This window comes from Haliaeetus albicilla, chromosome 24 (assembly GCF_947461875.1).
Source record: "Haliaeetus albicilla chromosome 24, bHalAlb1.1, whole genome shotgun sequence".
Taxonomy (NCBI): Eukaryota; Metazoa; Chordata; class Aves; order Accipitriformes; family Accipitridae; genus Haliaeetus; species Haliaeetus albicilla.
The window spans coordinates 22868591-22881691 of record NC_091506.1 but is presented as its reverse complement, the minus strand read 5'-3'; the positions used below and the strand labels follow the sequence as shown (position 1 = coordinate 22881691).

At 46.1% G+C, this 13101-nt stretch overlaps 1 protein-coding gene across 4 annotated transcripts; it reads right to left on the bottom strand.

Annotated features, from left to right (window-relative positions):
* Window positions 1-2876: 2876 nt before the first annotated feature.
* CNBP (CCHC-type zinc finger nucleic acid binding protein) lies at window positions 2877-12336 on the bottom strand. 4 transcript variants are annotated; one of them, XM_069769806.1, is made up of 5 exons: window positions 12177-12336; window positions 5564-5683; window positions 5184-5278; window positions 4796-4998; window positions 2877-3858 (listed from the first exon to the last, which is right to left on the bottom strand). In XM_069769806.1, the coding sequence occupies exons 2-5, from the start codon at window positions 5664-5666 to the stop codon at window positions 3741-3743; spliced, it is 519 nt and encodes a 172-aa protein (XP_069625907.1). In that variant the 5' UTR covers window positions 5667-5683; window positions 12177-12336; the 3' UTR covers window positions 2877-3740. The 4 variants fall into 4 exon arrangements, with proteins under 4 accessions (XP_069625907.1, XP_069625908.1, XP_069625911.1 ...); XM_069769807.1 differs by having other exon boundaries at window positions 4796-4994; window positions 5183-5278; window positions 12177-12335; XM_069769810.1 differs by having other exon boundaries at window positions 4796-4994; window positions 5183-5275; window positions 12177-12335.
* Between the last annotated feature and the right edge of the window lie 765 nt (window positions 12337-13101).

The window sequence follows — 13101 nt, the reverse complement described above, 5'->3', positions numbered from 1 at the left end:
GGGGCAGTGACTCCCGACAACTTTAGGAAAATAAGATTTGCCTTTCCAGAAGACGCTAGCCCGGCCCTTTGCCGAAAAGAATCGATCCCACGTTTATCTTCGCCTTCCCGCTCCCTGTGGCCCACCAGAGGGGCGACGACCGCTACGCCGGAGTTTGTCACGGGCTTGGCCTTCTTCGAACGACTGAGGAGACGCTTCGGCCTTAGTGGAAGAGATTAACGTGGCACAGATGAAGCGTTTGGTCTGATTTTTCCAAGTCCCCACAATTTCTGAAATGAGTGCGTGCTCATTCGGCTCGTTCACTGCGACACAACTGACGCTTGCAGCAACAGCAGCAGCAGCAGCATCGCTATCCCGAGCTGTTCCCTACGGAAAGATGTCGGGGAAGGGAGACCTCCGCGGGAGTCGTAGTCTCCTTTTTGAAGTTACATCCTGGTTTCTATTTCTCAGCTTTCAAATCCTGGTTTTTTTGTAAAAAACCTAATTTCTCAGAGAACAATACTACTTTTCAGACTCACAAAAATTATTCAGCGATAACAGCGAGGCACCAGAGGAGCACTAGGAAGCAGTAGCTGCAGGATCTCCATAACCAAGCTTAATTCCCAGGCCCTACAGGAATGGAAAAGTAAGACTATGGCTGTCACCAGCACTGCAGGTCCTTGATGCAGCATTTTTTTAGCTACAGGTTAAGTCCCAAAGACTTTCAGCTCTTTGTAATCACAGAGCTTCAAGCTTTATTACTGTTTAACTAAGATAACTATATGTAAAGATTCCGTTAATTTATACTTGCCTACCACAAGGCTGAACAAGAATATGGTACAATTAGGCCATCTCTACTACCCCAAGACAACCCACTCATCTCAAGTGTGGATTTTATGAGGGTTTTGGCAACTGTGTTTAAGACTCAAAAATACATTTGTGCTCCCACAGCAGCTATTTAAAAAAAAAAACCCAAACGCCCCAACTCAGGCAAGAACCTCTTCCTCACCCCTCAGTTCCACCGGAGCTGAAAGGCTTTGTTCTTCAGCAAGTAGGTTGGCCAAGAGGCATCCTGCCAAAGAATCACAACCAACTATAACAACAGTCACCATCTCATTTTGGTTTTACACTCTGTTAGAACCTGCCTTCTACATCTGTATGTCACACTGACCAGGCAGTAGCAAATACTCAGGATTTTTTCCTGCTTACGCAAAGCAGTACAAGAACATTCCCTCTTTTAAGTGCTTCAAATAAAGAGACTTCTTCCGGCAGCCTGCTTCCTTCCATCTTCACAGCAGGACCAACTCAGCCTTTCTAAAACCTGCTCAGGTTGACTGCTGCCAGCCAACCGATCTGGGCTCCAGTCACCTTGTACTTTGTATTCTTACCAAGAATCTTCCTTTTTCTCCCTGAACTACAGCTCAACATTTTTGCACAGGCTTTGAACATCAAACCAAGGCTGAACACTTTAGTTCTTTATAAATCTTTATTTCATTAAATGTTATGGAACTCTAAATTGCTATGGCAGCCCACTGCAAAACAGCAGTAACCTGATCAGACTTCAGCCGACGTGACACAGCAGCTACGACAGTCACAATTTTCTTGGACGCACGTATTTTAGGTATCAGATTTCCTGAAACAACAGGAAGATTGTATCAGGCGATATGCCTGCTTTTACAGTTTCAAGCAGTGCCAGGGAAGACCCCTCATTGGGATCTTCTAGTTCACCAACTGAGGAGTTCTGACCGCTCTTCTGTAAGCCTCGCCTATTTGCTATAGTCTGCTGAAAGCCACAGGCTTAAGTTGTTTCTGAAGACCACAACCTTCAGGGGCATTATTGCATGACTGTGTCACACTTAACAGCCTTGCTTCCAAAATAACTGCAAACGTTAACGTGATACTTAACTGGTTAATTATAACACAGATCTAGAAGACAAGGCATAGTGCCAATTCTGTTTTACTCCAGCATAGCTGCAGATTACCAGTCTGGTACTTCTCTCTGAAGAGATCCACAAACCATCCCAACATCACAGGTAATTTTTTTCACTGCTGTAGCGTACGTAGCCTATGAAAAAACACTTTGGGACTTCAAAGTAAGGAAAGCCTTTCATTTGTGTGTGAAGATGCAAACACAAGCTGAGTACACTACCCCTCATCATAAACAGACAGATTCCATCTGATCCGTTCAAGCTCCTGCACAGCCCCAAGCTCAGGACGCACACCAGCGGAAGCTGCCCTCGGCTGCCTTCGACACCAGGTGTTCAAGGCACACCTTCGACACTTGCACCATAGGTGAAGCACTGATCAGTCAAGAACACCTGCCCTTGCTTTTCTTGCACATCAAGATGACTTTATTCGCTTACAGAGCAGATGTGCTCAAGACACACTCTCAGGCAGCTCCCTTTTCATCTGTGTAACTTCCTAACTGTTTACTAACCCTTAGTCAATCAGCAGAACAATGTAAGGGAATAGGAAGCGCCTGTCATACTAGATGGTTTTTTTATGTGATAGTTCTTAGGGTAACGACATCTATGAAGGCTGAAGTACTGCTAACAGACCTTTAAACTACTCCGGATTTGGAACTTGCTGTACCTTCAACAACTTTTGTGCCTCCTTCAGTGATTTTTAAAGAAAAGCTTTAACTGCATCAGCATAAATGAAACAAACCCACTGAGACCACACACTCCATTCACATGAACATATGCAGTTACACAACGGTCTGGAAGGACTGCATACTTCATGTATTTACAGTTTGATGCTACCGCATGGAAACTTAAGACAGTACAAAAGAAAAGTCCAAACTAAACTTTTTACACCTCCACATACCCCTTTTTAATATGTTATTTTGCACTGTGTACATGAAAACCAAAAATAAACAAAAGGAACTTTAGCCAAACTCCCCTTCCTCCTCCAGCTTTATTGATAGTTTAAAATTACATTTTCTATGTTCTAGGACTTCAATTGCTTTTACCATCTTACTTTAAAAACTGATTACAAGCAAATGAAACTCAGTTGTCTAAGTGATATAGTATACAAAAATAACATCTTGATTTCTGTGAAAATGCATTTATTTGCAACTCCTGAATAGCTCCAAATTGTATATGCTATGAGCACGGATGTCTGGGTTTCAGATTTACTTTGAAATATTTATTCAAAAGCTTCCCCTTACGTTCTATATCTCCAACATGAACATTCATTGACTGAATTATTGTTACTTTTAAGTTTATTCCTGATTTCTCTCTCTCTCTCTCTCATGGCCATTAACAGGCATGTGCATCTTGTTTGTTTACTCCCACTCAGCTATATGCTCTAGGTAGGGCCCGATACAGATATTACTTGGTGTTAACAGCTACTGAGGTCAGACAATCCAAGGCCATTGTAATAAAATTAAAGTTATGAGGAAGTTTAGACACTTCCAGAATTTCTTTCCTCCTGCATAGGATCACTTCCATGTAACCCAGAGAGGGTTTGCTGGTCTGACTCAACTCTTCCCACTCATCAATCCCTATTCACCAGTGGCACGGAAAGGGGGTTCTTTAACAAAGCATTATACATAACACCTCTACCAAACTAAACATAAACATTTTTGTAGTTAAATGCAGAAAGTTGATTTTTCCACCCCTTTCCTCCTTTTACACGGCAAGTAAAGCTCACTGGCCTGGGAGTAGCCTCTATCTGCCAACCTTTGGCCAGTGAAGAGGATTCAGAGAAAAATAATACAACCATCAATCAGAAAAAGGAGGGGCGACAAAGGAAAATAATTAGGCTGTAGCTTCAATTGTGCATTCCCGTGCAAGGTGCCCTGACTCGCCGCAGCGATAGCAGTTGACTTCACTGGTCTTGCTGCAGTTGATGGCTACATGGCCAGTTTCACCACACCTGGAAAAAGCAAATGATTTTATCAGAAGCATCCAGAACAGTTACTCAGAAAAGCAATCCTATTCTGTCAAGTACATGATCTACTTAAATTTCATGCAACAATGAGTTCCACATCCAAGACTTCTGCTTCAATGTTCCAGAGTTCTTTGACATGAGGCAATTTTCTGTCTTCACCAGAGCCAGGAACTGTCCTCCAAATGATCAACTCACATTAATCACTGTATATGCCAAAACCACCACACATCAAATAGAGAAGTGGTATGTTTGGGGTTTTTTTTTTTTACTGTCAGGTTTTGCCTGCTCCAATGCGTCCGTCTACAGTTTAACCTTGTTTTGAAAGTAGTTAGTTTTAACTCAAGTGCACCGTGTTTTCCCTCTCCTTCCTCCACAGGAGGGAATCTTGGTGGGGGTGAAGAATACTGCTCAGGAACATGCTGTTTCTGGTATAGGCCTGCATTCAAAAACTAGACAACATTTTGAAGCTGGTGTTTAAAACTGATCTAACATCCCCTGTACGTTGCAGTTCCTATAACCAAGGCATCTTAAGCAAATTCCTGCTGGATGTGCCAGTCAACCCATTTGTACAGCTGGAGTTTGTCAGTTCCAGCTTAAGACACGGGGTACCCAACTCTAATTTAAGTTTGTGCTACAGGCAAGTACTTCGCATCACCTTCTGCAAAAAGATACAGCCCTTTCTCCTGTACAGCTTAAGTGATTTAACATCTGCATTGTTCTGACCACCTAGAGATGCGCATCACTGAATCTATTACTTGACTTTGCTAACAGGTGTTTAAGTCTCAGTTTTGCACAACAGTAGGTAAGTGTTTAAGAAAAACTACCTGGTCAAAGTTTCAGCTGCATTTCCTAACCAAAATTAAATACAGAATGCATCTATCGCTTAAGCTACATTTTGCAGTTGCCTCTTGTCAGTTCTTACCTATAGCATTTCACTTTGGTGCAGTCTTTTTGAATGTGTCCAAACTCTCCACAAGAATAGCACTTCTGCTCATCTGCATGGTCACAGTCACGAGCCAGATGGCCAGGTTTGCCACAGTTGTAGCAGCACTGCTCTCTCTCCCTCTTCGGCTCCTTGCAGTCCTTCGCAATATGGCCACCTCTACCGCAGTTATAGCAGGCTTCCACAATAAGAAAAACACACCAAACAAGACTATAAAACCTTGGTAGAGTGAGACATAGCATGCTTCTAATGAAGGACATGTACAGCGTGTTTCCAGTGAATTATGATCAGTGTACTGCATCCTTCTCTTCAACCACAGATCCCTGTTCATATGATTGAAGAGATAGAATATTTAGTGATACTTACCATCCTCCTGAAGATCACAGTCCTTGGCAAGATGGCCAGACTCACCACAGCGGTAACAGATGTCCGGAAGAGATGAAGACATGAACTGGAAGCCTGCTTGAAATGGGTAACAGGAGAAAAAAGGCTTCAGGATTAAGTTCAGAATATTCTCCAACAGCTAATCAAGGACACTGCCAGCTCAATTCACAAGTTAACTTCACTCTCAGATGCCCCTGGCAAAATTCTTATGCAGAGGCAAGAACCAGTGAAATTGATTACTAATTTGTGTCCTAAATTCTTCACTTCATTCAGACTAACAAAGCCAGTTTCACACATTATACAGAACAGTCAAGCTAGAGATCTTACTATACAAATAAAGTGTAAACCACAGTGATCAATCACCTCTGCCACGGCTTCTCATCCCACGACCACGGCCAATTCCAGTAGGGCACTCCCGAGCCCAGTGGCCGGTACGTCCACACTTGAAGCACTCGTTGCTGCTCATGACTGCAGATTACCTGCCTGAGGAAGACAGACATTTTTAGAACACCTTCCCCTACCCCAACCAAAGGCTACATTAAAATAAGAGATTTAGAGGTTTCCCACCCTCCCGGCAAAGGCAACGAAAACCAAGCAGGACTTCTGGCTAACTCAATACTTTCTTGTACAATATCCGATCATCGCTATTAAAACAACTGTAGCAGATAAAAGCCTTACTGTTGTTCTCTCCTTCAGTAACACACCTTCTTCCTTATTCCTCAGAGTTATACTCAAAAGCCAGCTACTTATCTCTACAAATTATTTCTTCCTGGTAGTTGCTACACTTTCTCCTGAAGTGTCTGGCTGGCAGCTACTACATTTATTGACTACTCAAGCTTCTTTCTAGAAGCTAATTTTAAGAATAGGCAGTATTAAACCTAAAGCCTTAAAGAGCACGTTAGCTTAACTTTTGAAGACTTCAGTTCTTTCATGACCTAAACAGCAGTTAAACTCTGAGAAACAAGAATGACAAACTTCAATATATTAACCTATAGCTCAGGATGCATGCTTCACTCCCAGGTTTACATGAAAGAAAATGTTTAAGACATCCGACTTCCCTAAAAGACACCAGACACTTGCCAGATATCTAGAAGGCTAACTTGGAAAATATCCTTAGAATGCTAGGGAAACATCAGATAGGCATGCCTGTCCGAGACAGTATAAACCACTTCTTTTGCCCATATTGGGGAATGGAGGTATGCATTTCGTTGAGCAGAAAGTCAGCCTGTAACAGGCCACTGAAGCAGTGATTAGGACGGGGTGGGTTAAACAGACTGCAGTCACAGTACCTAACTCCCCTAAGCTGTAAAACAGTTACGCAAGACTTCTAGAACTAGAAAAGAACAAGGAAGTTAAACATTTAAATTGGAGTCTTTTTTTAAAGGGTGCTTGAAGACAAGCTTAAAGTACACTTATTTAAAAACACGCATGTCAAGGAGACTTCATCAAAACAAAGCTTGAGTTTAAATACGTCATATGCTCTCTCCTAGTTCACTGTTCTTAATCCAACAGAAGTAGAATCATTATCTGGTATGTTTGGTCAGTTTACCTGATCCCTCAAGATAATCCTCCTGTAACCCTACAATTTATTTATGTTACAGAATGCTTTCTTCCCCTCCAAACCACCCAGCATTCCAGATTACCAGGAATGGTCATGAGTTGCATCTTCAAGAAAGCCACTACAGAAGCAGTAAGAACACAGGACCACAAGAAGGAACCAGAATTAGCATCCTGATATACACTCTCCATTTAAGAGCTAAATATCTAAACATGAATTTTTATTTAGAGTTATTTTTAAATTACTCCAATGTTGAACAAGTTCACTGTGGCTTTTTAGCCACTCCTCCCTCAAAACAGTTCCTCTCTCTCCAATCATCATCAGTATAGAAGTGCTTATCCATCCTTCCAACCACAGTAGAAGCCTGGGAATTCAAAGTACAAGAGAGATAAACTTTAGTATGCTACTTCTGTAATCCCACATCTACCTTCCCGCTGAACTAGATGATGGTATTTGCCCTTAAAATGAAGTTCTGCAACGGTAAGATGCAATAAGATCTTAAACATATGTTAAAAAGAATAAAACAACTGGTTGTCTGAGCACTTAGGAGGTATACTTGGATTTTACACATAACCCAGTCTTCTGTGCTTCATCCCAGTCTTTATTAGGACACCCAAGGGTGAAGAGCTGTCTACTATGGTGGCAGCAGCTGGCACTCACTGTGCTATTGTTTATGTCTGTTTTCATAGCAACCATGTTGACTCTACAGAACAGGAAAAACACAAGCAAAGCCAACTGCAGGAGCTGGGTTCAGGCACAATAGTTGATGCTGCTTTTAATTTCAAGAGGGACAAGATGGGGTCTCTGAATTATATACCAAGATATATTCTTCACTCAACTTCCAACTCTTCTAATCACATGTAAAAAATTATAGAACAACAATGTAAGACCTGTTAAAAAGAGCAAAATAGTATGCCAACAGCTGTAACAGAATTGCGATATGTCTTTACAGATACTAAAAATTACTAGACTTTCATTTCAAGCCACAAACTTGAGATTACAGCACAAAGTGACAGGATTGAATATTGCCAGCAGTTACCCATATGAAGAACCTAATATAACCAGTCAGGTGAACATGTGGTAAAAGACAAATGTTTAATAGGTGAGCTAGACCTGCTTTAGATACACAGTGGAAAAGTTTTTGTACTAAGATTAATCTGTCAGCCTGTATCTAGTCTGTCAGTCTGCCAGTCAGGGTCAGGATCTGCATGATGGGACAAAAGCTCACTACTCACTGCCCCAAAGGAATCTGAAAAGAGAAGTTTTACAGCTGATTAGAAGTTGCTTCCTTTTTAACTGCTCCTTCAAGAGGAAAACCTGAAGTTTCTTTTCGTCTGGTATATAGCAAATTGGCAAAGTAAGATTATGCAAACTGAGTAAGAAATTTAAAGTCAAACAACAGTCTCTGTACAACCATCCTTCAAGACTATTCGAGAAATTCATTTAAAACCCTGTAACTTCAGAGGCCCCTTCCCCCCCTCAACTCAGAGATATTTGAAGGATACAGCTGCCATAGAAGCATGACTACAAAGCACACTGCTCCATCTTCAGATACCTTAAGTATATGAAAGTACCAAACAGTTTGCCTGGAATTTCTCTTTACCAGTATTTTAATATTTAACTTCTGCTTTCTTCCTGTAAAGAATCTGAAACTGAATACAAGTTCACCAGCTATTAGTAGGTGGATGCAGCTGACACGAGTTTTACTTGCCCCACATTCTAAAAAGCCTTACACAGGACAGAACTGCCCACCAGTGTAGACTGTTTTAAAAACCAATATAAGGACTTAGTTTTCAGATAAAGCCATCCGCAACCTTTCAGGAGCAGTATCCAGAAAAGGCTGGTTCAGAAGACAAGTCCTTAAATGGATAGCCTCCAAACAGTTTGGACACCATTACATTTTTCAGTTACTTCTAAGAGAAAAAAAATGACTACAGTAAAAACCACCCAAGTTCAAATTCTCCTCTTAGTCAGTACTACTTCATTTTGTCATCGCAGGCGTTACCAGCAGTTTCTTTTATCTATCAAGGCCACCTTAAAGTAAGCCTTCTGCAAGAAGCCTACTTGTTTAAGTTTGCTTGAAAAGTTTGCACTCAGTCACATCTATCAGTGTTTTCCACAGCTCAAATGGGTTACACAAAGCTTGTCCACCTACCACTGCTCCCCCCCTCCCCGGCTATGCCCTTTACATCCCTGAACTAGATTTCTGCCTCACTGAGACACAAAAAGTAATAATGGAAAACAAATTAGAACTATGGCCTCACCTAGCATTTCCAAGCCAGGTCAAAATTCTGCAAGATATACTAAGCCACTGCCTCAGACTAGATTCCAAAACTTCTGAGGAAACACAAGTCTAGTTGCCTCAAACATTAGCTTTCTACTAAAGAGAGAAGGCACACCATCTACCTGAACTCCTTCTAGAGAGCTCCAGAACTGTAGTTTGAAGCTGAAATAAATCACCTTGCAGCTATTCAGCAAAACACTATTAAAAATTAATTTTAGACTTTACTCTGTATGACCATCCTACTGCTAGCTCATAGGCTGAGAACAGCTCAAAGATCCAAGTGAGAGGTGCCACCACAGCAGTTTCCTGGGTCAGATTTGAAGTCTGAGTGCAACTTTAGCACCAAACTTCAAAGTGACAAAGTTTCTTTGTGGTTCTTCTAGTGATAGGAAGAACTTTGAAGTTTCTTGAATCAAACTTCAAAGTAGAAGATCATGCCATTCTGTGACTTTACAGTTAATACACATTCAAAACTTTTAAAACGGGAGAGGTGCTACTAATTTCCAGTCTTCACGCACAAGCATCTAGACCTGATAATACAAAGAACTACCACTAAGCTCCACTGTAATGCTCCTTATTTTACAGGTTTTAGCCTAGATGCCTTCCGAGGAAGAAGTCTGTTTTAACAAACAAAGTAAAACTAACTTCAGCTCCTCACCATAGAAAGGAAGCTGAACTTCACCTCTAAGATTACTCACTATTTTTCTGCATACTAGCAGTTCCTTAGAGTTCAACAGCCCAATATAACAGGGGCTTTTATATTCTTTATACTTACCAGGTGCTTTTTTTGATCTACAAGTATCACTTCCACTCAATATTAATAGGACTTCACTCCTTCAATCAAAGGACAGACTAGATAAAAACCACTGCTAAAGCCAGCACACTTAAGAGCTCTTTGGCAAGTCAGCTATATCAAAGAGGCGAACACTGAGAAATCAGCAGTTTCCTTCCAGGTTGTCGGTGACCAACCTATAATACCACATCCACATTTGAGAAGCCAGCCCAGAGCCAGCCTGAACATGGCAAAACCCCTATGTAACAGGAAGCATAGCTTTGTTTCCTCTAAGATAAAGAGCTGGAAAGGAAGAAAGGACTGCTAACAAGTGCTAGCATTTAGTTTAAAAAGAGAAATCAAAATATTAAAGAGAAATGCTACCCCCGAGGAGTTTCTATTTCCCCAGGAGCACGTTTTGAGAATTCTTGAACACAGACCACACGTGAGTGTCACCAAAGCTACTCGGTATTCAGCTGGTTGAATTTCCACATCTGTAACTTGAAAACATGCTACAAAGAGTTAGTGATGCTCCCGTCTCCGGCTTTTGTCCTCACTAAAAAAAGATACAGAATTAAGTATCCTGACCACCAGGTAACGATAGCCCAATTCTGAAAGGAAGTAGTTTGAAACGTCAAGAAAACCCACACAAGTGGAAAACCAAGCCCTACACTCCATTTGGATCCCCTCAATACATTCCACGGCCAAGCTGATCCAAGAACGCTGAACATTAACTAAAACTCAATAACTTGGCCCCTACTGAGGGGCCAGAAGCCAGGTCAAAAAGACATGGTGACTTTGATTAGACCAGTAATTCTTGAATAGCTTTGTTGACACAGATCAGAAGGAGAGCAAAAGTTCATCAAAAAGGTGACTCTGTAGCACTTTCTGCCCATCCATACTAGTTGATACAGAGTGGGGAAAACTATTGATTACCCACCAAACATGCACATTCTACCACCCTCTCCTTTTGTTTTTTCTTGCTATCTGTGCAAAGTTTTAAACTTGGAGAAGTAAACAACATCAGCAACATGCAAACTTTTTAACATAAAATTCAGTCCAGACGTTAACAAAGTCAGTTCAAAAAAGTGGTAGGTTAAGGCTGTGGCTCACAAGGTTGTTGCACAGCCCCAGTGAACTCATTTAACCTCTTCGCTTTGAAGACAGATGCAGGATTCCTTCTCTAGGCAACTTTGCATTGAGGAAGAAAACATGGACTAGGCAACCCTAGCGCTGCCTGGCAATAGGATCTTACTAAGTGCTGAAAAGAAAATAAACCCCACTATTAAGTCTAATAATTCCTTATGACAATTCTGGATACAAAATGAGTAACAGCAGTTACTCGAGAACTCCGCCTGGCTGGAACTTAAATAAAAGGCTGCTCCACTAGTCCGTGATCTGTAGATGTCACAGGCTATTTTTCCTATCCATTTATAGGTCACAGTTGGATTTGGAGCAGGCCACCATCCATGCCTGTGGTCGGAGACCAATAGTTGCAACACCTCGACCCTCTTGTCTCCGGCAGAGCCTCACACGTGGGGAGCCACGTGGTGCGCCCGGGCCACGGCCCCGACAGCCTCCCCACTCAGTCAGGGCAGAGCAGTTTGGCACAAATTTGGGGGGGGGGGGGGGGGGGGAGAAAAGAAAGAGAAGAACAAACAATTTTATTTCGGCCACCGTCCACCCAGTCCCCGATCTCACCAGACCTTCTCCTCCCCAAACCTGCTGCAGCCGCTCACCCACAGAGAAGTTAGTCACACGCCCCAACCCGCGCATTAAGGCCGGGCCGGGCGGTTCCCCCTCCCCACACCGCCGGGCCGGCCACGTGAAGCGTTACCCCCGACTACCACACCGCCCTCCGCCCCCGCGCTGCGGGCCTCCTCGGCAGGACACGTCGTCGCCGCCGCCGCCGGACGCCGGCCAAGAGGCCGAGCACCCGCCACCGGCCCGCGGGCTCGGGCAGGAGACCCGCTCCCGCCCGGCACCCTGCCTGACCGAGCGGACCGGGACAGCCCGCCCCCTCCCCGGCGCCCCGGCCTCCCTTCCCCCAGCGCAGCGCAGGCTCCCTCAGCGCCTCCCGGAACCCGCCAGCGCCTGACTCACCCGCCGCCACCGCCCGCCCTCGCAGGGCCCCGCTCCCCCCTCCTCAGCGCTCCCCATCCGCCTCCCTCCCCCCCCTCCTCCTCCGGCGCCGGCACCCGGGCCAGAGAATCGCGCCCGAGCCCGGGCGGGCCGCTCGGCGCCACTTTCCCGCGCACTAGGCCGGAGTGCGCCAGCGCCATCATCCCTCCGCGCTCTGCCCTCGCTCCCCGCCCTCGGCCCCGGCAGCCCCCCTCGCCGCCGAGGCCGTCCCGGCAGTTACCTGGCGGACTCCCGACCCCGCTGCGGCAGTAGCCCGCCCGGACGACAGTAGGCCCCGCTCGCTCCGGCTCTGCCCGCCCGCTCCCGGCTCCCTTCTGGCTGCGCCACACGCGGTTTGCACACGGCCCCACGCGCTCTCCCCTCACCCCGCCCCTCCCTACTACTCTGCGCACGGCTCGCTGGAGGCCACCTCTCAGCCAATGGGCGCAAAACGCTTTTCCGGGTGGCCAATCGCAGCCGCGGACGGGGGCGCCCAACCATCGCAGTCGAAAGGTGGGAGGGGCCCGCCTACCGGGCCTCACCGCGCCGGGCTGCCTGCTGCGGGGCGGGCGGGGCGAGGGGCGGCAGGGCCGGGGACGCGCTCTCGGGGCGGGCGGCTCGTTCCCCGGGCGCTGCGGGGCGGCGCGGCTCCGGGCAGGCTCTGCGGCACCTCCCTACCCTTCGCACGGTGACTCACCGCCCAGGCACTCCGGCTCCCTCCCCGCGCCTCCCCCTCCCCCGTCTGCCGGCCGCTCCGGCCAAAGGCGCGGCGCGGAGAGCTCCGGCGCCCGCCCGACGCCTCACGCCGGAGGGGACGCCGGGGCTGCCCCGGTGATGCAGCAGAAGCCGCCGCGAAACGGCGTGTCAGAGCCCGCCCTCTGCACCCACCCACCCGCTCCGCAGTCCGGCTGGGAGTCCCGCGGCGGATCAGACAGGCGGGGCGGTCGCCGCTGTGGGTTTTGCCGCCCGGCGAGAAGCGGCTCGGCCCCGCGCGAAATCGAGGGGATCGGCGGGAGCTGCCGGCCCGCCTCTGCTCCCTGCCTGTCACTGCCCTGCCTGCCCCCGCGCAGCCTCCTCCATCTTAGGCCGAGGGGATGAGCTCGTCCCCCGCTCCTCCTCCCGCCCAGCCGGGCAAGCCGCATGCCGCTGGCCTCGGGTTGGCCCCT